General features: G+C 52.9%; 1 protein-coding gene across 1 annotated transcript; it reads left to right on the top strand.

Annotated features, from left to right (window-relative positions):
* The first annotated feature begins 4,689 nt into the window (after nt 1-4,689).
* DUSP1 (dual specificity phosphatase 1) lies at nt 4,690-7,771 on the top strand. The gene is made up of 4 exons (XM_052659001.1): nt 4,690-5,286; nt 5,562-5,707; nt 6,073-6,292; nt 6,723-7,771. Exons 1-4 carry the CDS (start codon nt 4,920-4,922, stop codon nt 7,091-7,093), a joined length of 1,104 nt encoding a protein of 367 aa, XP_052514961.1. The 5' UTR covers nt 4,690-4,919; the 3' UTR covers nt 7,094-7,771.

Below are 7,771 nucleotides of genomic sequence, written 5' to 3'. Positions count from 1 at the left end.
CCGCAGGCCTTACAGACTGGGTTTCCTACCGCAGGATGCCGGGGTCCCCCTCCATATCGCCATCAGACAGGACCAGGATCTGAATCTGATGATTACCAGCTGTGCCATCTTGGGCACATTCTCCTCTCTGAGCTGTTTCCTTGCCTGTAAGATGAGAATAATAATCACCTCATGGGATCATTGACTACTTCATAAGATGATATCTGTAATCCAGCTGGCACGGGGTGAGGCTTCATGAATGGCCATTCCTCTCCCTTCCTCTCTTACACTTTTCAACAGCACCTCATAGGAAATTTTTTCACCGTGCTACAAATTGTGGACCTACTATGTGCCAGGCACTGTAACTATGATAGAAGGGTGGGGAGATCAAAGATCAGAAAAACACACTTCCCGCCCTTAAGCAACTCAGGGTAAGATAAGGACCTAAGAGATGCTTACATAATTAGAAAGTTCTGGACAAAGTCTTCCAGGACCTAGGGCAGAAGTGACGGTGGTATCACTAAGTCTTACGACCCCATGGACTGTGTAGCCTGCCAGGCTCCTCTGTTTATGGGATTCTCCAGGAAAGAAAACTGGAGTGGGCTCCCATTTCCATCTCCAGGGAATCTTCCAGACTCAGGGCCCAGGAATCAAACTCGTGTCTCCTGCATTGCAGGCAGATTCTTTACCAACTGAGCTACAAGGGAAGCCCTAGGGCAGAAGTCAGAGAAACCAAAGAAGGCCTCCTGGGGATGGCACTCTGGGATTTGGGGCCCTAAGGGGGGCATCCTGGCATGGGAAGGGGGCAGTATGAGCAAAGGAGTGGGGGTGGGAAAGGAGGAGAAACCAGGGATTTGCCTAGAATGCAATGAGAGAATCCAAGGCAGCAGTGGGGGTGGGGCCAGATGAAGGGGTGGTGCCCAGGGGTGGGATTTCCCGGGATAGAGGGAGTTATGAAGGGTACTAAGCAAAGGCAAGAGCTGCCTGCCACACAGCACAAGGGGGACCGTACAAGGATCCCAGAAGAGAACATGAATGGTGGGAGCCAGCACCCTCTCTCGAGAGCACCACCTCCAGATGGGATCCACAGCAGGCCCTAGATGATGGTACTCCTAAGAGCCAATTCTGACTCCATGATGGATCTGTTTCTTTGCCTTTAACCTTGTTTTTCACTGTTTTTATTATAATCATATATAACGGCCTGCCTCGGGGAACCCTGCCCCTCTGCTTGAAGAAATTAATACTCCCCCTTCCTGAGGTTGGCCATTCCAAGAGATATTTGTAGGATAATAGTCTTTACTTCCTCACTCCTCCCCCATCTGTCCTATAAAATAACGGGCTTCCCAACCCCCCTGTGCTGGGCCCTGCTGTGCTTAGTTGCTCAGTTGACTCTTTGTGACCCCATGGACTGTAGCCCACCAGGCTCCTCTGTCCATGGGGATTCGCCAGGCAAAAATACTGGAGTTGCCATCCCCTCCTCCAGGGGATCTTCCCAACCCAGGGATTGAACCCATGTCTTCTGCATTGCAAGTGAATTCTCTACTGTCTGAACCACTAGGGAAGCCCAAGAAATACTGGAGTGGGTAGCCTATCCCTTCTCCTGGGGATTTTCCCAACCCAGGGTCTCCTGCATTGCAGGCGGATTCTTAACCAGCTGAGCTAGAAGATGGTTATTTTGAGACACTAGTCTGCCATCTTGGACTGGGTAGCGCTCCCAGTTTACAAATGGGGAAACAGAGGCTCAGAACCGTTAAGCCATCTGCCTGCCAAGGTCACAGAGCAGACAGTGAGCTGGGGCTACTTTCTGACTAGCATCTGTGGGAGCACCATTTTTTCTCCTCCAGTGACCTCAGAACAGGTCCAAAGTCAACTCTGAGGGCAGAATTTGGACAGGGATTGGAGTGTAAAATCAGTCGTGGCTACTCAGTCTCCCCACAGCCCCTATGTCCTTACCTCCGTCACAGACAGGAGGGAGTCGGGACACGAGAGGAAAAGTCACTTTTCACTGTTAAGCTACACATTAACGGTGCCTCCAGGTTTATTCTACACTGCCTCCAGGTCTATTCCTGAGCACATCTAAAATCAGCAAGAGCCCAGGTGAGAAAGACCAGGTTCTCTCCCCTGAGTCAAAATCCCCTGATGCTCTTTCATGTTCCTCTGCCTCCCAGGGCCACAACTCCAGTCCCTTCTGCCTCTGCAGTCACCACAGACCAGATTATGTTGGGCCTCTCGTTGGCTCCATCTCCACCCAGAAGTAGCACCTCTACATCCTGGACTGAGGGCCTAGGGGGCTACATCTTTACCACCACGCTCCCTAACCTGAGCCACTGTGTGTTGACTGGGCTCAACGAGGGACCTCTGTACCAGACTCACCTACCACCATCCAGTGGTGACCTTCTCACCAGGCTCTGGTGCCAAATGCTGAAACACAAAATGGCATGGTTATATAAGAAGTGCTCTTCTGGGAAGGGGAAGACCAAAAGATCTAGTGAATCATAGCAAGAAGGCATGGGTAGGGCCTGGGCTCCTTATATCTATCATCTCTAACTTGGGCCTCAAATCATTCACAAAGTAGGCAGTTGTAAGAAAATTGTTCAGATGTCAGCTTAGAGGCTCATTAGGGGAAGAGATTCAGCTAGGATCACCCAGGAGCAAAATGACAGCATGGGGTCCAAGCTCTGCTCTTTCTAGACAGGCTAGAGAGGAAAACCGTGCAGAGCTCAGCAGACACCTGATTGTAGGGCCACACTGCCACTTACCGCTCTAATATTTGTATTAAAAAAAGTTTGCTTTTTGAAAATATGTAGGTATTAAAAACTGCTCTTGGTAAAACACACACACACACAACTTGGGATAGATCAAGTTGGTATGCTGTGAAAAGGCAGCAGCTGTAACATTTCATGATTCAATGCATAAAATATGTTGAGTTCCTCAGCTGAATAAGTAGTATAAACAAATACTTTCTCTCTCTTTTTTTTTAAAGATACAGGGCGGGTGTTGCCATACTCTAAGGACCTCTTCGCTGTTCTCAGCCAGTGTTCACCTGAAGGCCAAAAATGTTCTTTTTAAAAAAGCACTTAGCCTTTTACTTTTTTAGAATTTAGGCAGAAAGTCTGAGCATGTGAGAACACAAACTAAGCGAGGCAAATGCAGAAGTTGCCTCTGCTGATACAACCAGCAGATCAACGACACTGGGTGTTAGTGAAATCCCCCGCTCTCCTAGAGAAGAGGGGAGGAAACCACAGAATGTTCCTGACTCAGCACCCCAGCCTGATGGCGCAATATTTGTGTTTGTGTACCTAGCACTTCAGTGCCGCCGGGGATCGGGAGGTCGGAGGGCTTCACTAGGGCCCAGGATGAGGGTGACCGCATGGGGGTCTCCCCAAACCTTTGTCCCGGTCCTGTAAATCCTCTTAAAATGCTGTAGGATTATATTTCAAGACCAGCTCACGTTGATGGCAAGAACCAGGGCCCTGGGGCTGGACGGTGCTCCGGTTCCCAGTTGCAGTCCCCAGCCCAGCGCTTAGCAGGCGCTCAATCAGTACATGTTTGGGGACTAAAAGAAAATCCCCAGGAGAAGGGAATGGTAACCCACTCCAGTATTCTTGCCTGGGAAATTCTATGGACAGAGGAGCCTGGTGGGCTCCAGTCCATGAGGTCGCAAAGAATCTGAAGAAACCACCACAAAGAGATGAAGCCGCTGAGACTTAAGAAAACGCGAGCAGAAGAAAGGTGTCTGGCGGCCCCTGCGGGGGCGCTGTCGATCCGCACTGGGCGGGGGGGTCGCCTCACTAAAAGCCGGACGTCCGCAATCCACAACCGCACCTCGCGACCCCCACCCTCATTTCAGACCCCTGACCCGCCTTCCTCGGCTCACAACCACGTAAGGACCACATGACTAGGATTGACATTTTTCTGCTTGGGGTTTGGTTGGACGGCGTTTTACTTGTTCAATGTACATTTTAAAGTAACAGGAAAGCCTGGGGAACAGGAATGTATTTCCCTGAACACCTCCACCCCAACCTACCCCGGTTGTTCTTGAGCGGACAAACTCAATTGTTCTCCGACCCTCATTTCAGTCTCCTCTCGGCCCCCTCACGCCCAGCAGTGCGATACTGGGCAAGTATAATAAATCGCTTCTCCTCGGGAACCCGTGTTTCCTCGCCTAGTGGGTACGAGGAAATGAGAGAAAGGGGCGCCTGTGTATCCAGTAACAAAGGAGACCCCTTTCGGCTCCGGTCGGCGGAGGAGCGGGCGCCGGGAAGCAGCGCGGCGGAGGGGGTGGGGAGGGAGGGGAGGCGGGGGCCCAGGGCACGCGGCCCGCTCCCAGGCACTCGCACACGGGAGTCAGCCCCCGGCTGGCAGAGCGCCCACCCTCTCCCCTCCCCGCTGGGCCCGGAGAGTGGCCCGGATCCGCTCCCTAGGGACGCGCCAGGCGCAGGCCGGACTGCCGGGCGGAGGCCGAAGCCCGAGCCAGAGCTTAGCCAGCGGACCCCACTCGGAGGCCGCTGACGTCTTCGCCTGTGGCTGCTCCGGCGCCAAACCCGGCAAGGCGGGTGACGTCACCACACCAGTCACGTGACCGCCATTCAAACAAACAATCCCCTCCCCCACAGCGCGCGCGCGCGCGCCCCGCCCCGCGCCGCCCCGCTTGCTTACGCGGAGCCACAATATAAACGCTCTCCGCCGGCTCGGACTCGCTGCGAAAGACTTCGGGGCCCCGGGCGAGTCGCGGGTGGAAGGGCCGTCGGGAGAGCAACAAGGAAGCCGAGGCGGTCGAGAGTCCCACACAGCGACCCCTCGCTCGGTCCAAAGGCAGTTTGGGTTTGGCGCAAAGAAAACCGGGGTCGGGCTTTTCCTCGAAAGCCATCGCCCTGCTGTTCGCTTCCCGGGACAAAGAACGCAGGACGACTTGCACGCTGGGGGCGCTGGGGCCGGCCATGGTCATGGAAGTGGTCTCCCTGGACGCCGGAGGCCTCCGGACGCTACTGCGGGAGCGCGCGGCGCAGTGCCTGCTGTTGGACTGTCGCTCCTTCTTCGCTTTCAACGCCGGCCACATCGCCGGCTCGGTCAACGTGCGCTTCAGCACCATTGTGCGTCGGCGGGCCAAGGGCGCCATGGGTCTGGAGCACATCGTGCCCAACGCCGAGCTGCGCGGCCGCCTGCTGGCCGGCGCCTACCACGCCGTGGTGCTGCTGGACGAGCGCAGCGCCGCGCTGGACTGCGCCAAGCGCGACGGCACCCTGGCCCTGGCCGCCGGAGCGCTCTGCCGCGAGGCGCGCAGCGCGCAAATCTTTTTGCTCAAAGGTACGCCTTCGGGGACGCTCAGGGGCGGGCCTCACGCCCTCCGCCGCCTAGTCTGGGGACCCCTGGTTCTCAGCTACCGGGGGGAGGCTGCTCCACCTGGAGAGCTTGGACGCCTGAGTCGCATTGTGGGGACTTGTTGGCTTTGTTTGGCTCTAGGAACAAAGACTCGCCTGGGGCTCTCCGGGCTCTCCAGCCCTGGTGGATGGGGAAGTTGTATGAAGGTACCCTGTCTCGGCGGTACTAATGGAAAAAAATGTGTCTCTTTGTGTTCCCAGGAGGATATGAAGCTTTTTCTGCTTCCTACCCGGAGCTGTGCAGCAAACAGTCGACCCCCATGGGGCTCAGCCTTCCCCTGAGTACTAGTGTCCCTGACAGCGCTGAATCGGGGTGCAGTTCCTGCAGCACCCCGCTCTACGATCAGGTTAGTAGGGGGCTGTGCCGGAGGGGAGAAGGAAGAGCTGGCAAAGGTGGCAGAGCCGCGCTAGAGAAAATATAGAAAGTGACGTGCAGCTTTATTTATAACAGGGGACACAGGAGATTTCATTTATCCCGTGGTTAAATGGTATGATGGAGCCGAGCCTCTAATTGTTGGCACTACAGAAATTAGCTTGTTGGCCCTGCCTAGGCAAATGGGTTTAGTCCCTTATTTATTGACACTCTTTAACAGTGCTGTGAGGTTCACCCAATATTGAAACTAACTTACCCAGGAGGGAGGTTTTGTGGATGTGGGCACTACCATTGCCGTTCAACAAAGCTTGACAAGCGTTGGATGTTTCTGGATTTCAGGGTGGCCCAGTGGAGATCCTGCCCTTTCTGTACCTGGGCAGTGCCTATCATGCTTCCCGCAAGGACATGCTGGATGCCTTGGGCATCACTGCCTTGATCAACGTCTCTGCAAACTGTCCCAACCATTTCGAGGGTCACTACCAGTACAAGAGTATCCCCGTGGAGGACAACCACAAGGCGGACATCAGCTCCTGGTTCAATGAGGCAATTGACTTCATAGGTAAGTGGAGCAGATGCCTGGGACTTTGCCACACTCCTTCTGTTTCAGTGACTGAGACTAAACTCCATGGCAAGAACTTGAGCGACATAGATTTAAGCTTTCCTCTAGACATTAAAATCAGTCTGGCATGGGCAGCATCCCTGCAAAGTACAGTTTAGATGTCCCACTTTATAAATTAGCAAACTGAATCTCAGGTTGAATTGATCTGTCCAATATCAATCTGCTTAGTGGCGATGCCTTGCCTGGGTTTAAATCCCTGGCTGTTTAAATCCACTGTGCCCACATTGCCTTCATGGACAGTATGTCTGTGATGACATGAGGTGATATCGACCATACTGGACAGGACACATGTGGCATTTCTTAGACACCTGGGGTTGGTTGGAGTCATTCTCCTGGGCTCTCAAATAACCAGCTGCCCTTTGTTTTCCAGACTCCATCAAGAATGCTGGTGGAAGGGTGTTTGTCCACTGTCAGGCGGGCATTTCCCGATCGGCCACCATCTGCCTCGCTTACCTCATGAGGACTAATCGAGTCAAGCTGGATGAGGCCTTTGAGTTCGTGAAGCAGAGGAGAAGCATCATCTCCCCCAACTTCAGCTTCATGGGCCAGCTGCTGCAGTTTGAGTCGCAGGTCCTGGCCCCCCACTGCTCGGCAGAGGCGGGGAGCCCCGCCATGGCTGTGCTTGACTGCAGCACCTCCACCACCACCGTCTTCAACTTCCCGGTCTCCATTCCCGTCCACCCCACAAACAGTGCGTTGAGCTATCTTCAGAGCCCTATCACGACCTCTCCCAGCTGCTGAAAAGCCACGGGAGGTGATCTTCACAACCCACCGGGATTCCAGGCTCCTGGAAAGTGGAAATGCAATAACTCCAGGGAAGGGGGCTCGTGAGGGCTGGTCTTTATTTATTTAATTTCACCCAAGTTCCACTGGGTTCCTGAGCAGTTGTAATGGTGACTTCACGCCAAGATGTTTGCTGAACTCAGCACATTTCGGGACCAACATACAGTGGGTACATCAAGTCCCTCGGACAGAAGGGCAGAAGAGAGAGGACTCAAGTGTGAGAGCCGATTTCTCTTTTTGTCCCTGTTTTCTGAAGACACTTTTCATGCTTGACATAACCTACCAGTATTACCATTCCCAACAATGCATATACATATGAGAATATACTTTGTTTTATTTATTTTTGTGTAGGCGGTCCACCTTCACAAATGTCAGTGTCTACTCCTAGAAGAACCAAATACCTCAATTTTTGTGTTTGAGTACTGTAATATCCTGTAAATATATCCTAAGCAGGTTTGTTTTCAACACTGGAAAGCACCAGTGTTGATTTTGTTTTGTTTTTTAAGTTGCCAACAGTTGTATGTTTGCTGATTATTTATGACCTGAAATAATATATATCTTCTTCTAAGAAGACATTTTGTTACATAAGGATGACTTTTTTATACAACAGAATAAATTATGGCATTTCTATTGAAA

Source organism: Budorcas taxicolor, chromosome 20 (assembly GCF_023091745.1).
Source record: "Budorcas taxicolor isolate Tak-1 chromosome 20, Takin1.1, whole genome shotgun sequence".
NCBI lineage: Eukaryota > Metazoa > Chordata > Mammalia > Artiodactyla > Bovidae > Budorcas > Budorcas taxicolor.
Note: the sequence above shows the minus strand (reverse complement) of the source record. Positions and strands in the feature narration are given on the sequence as shown.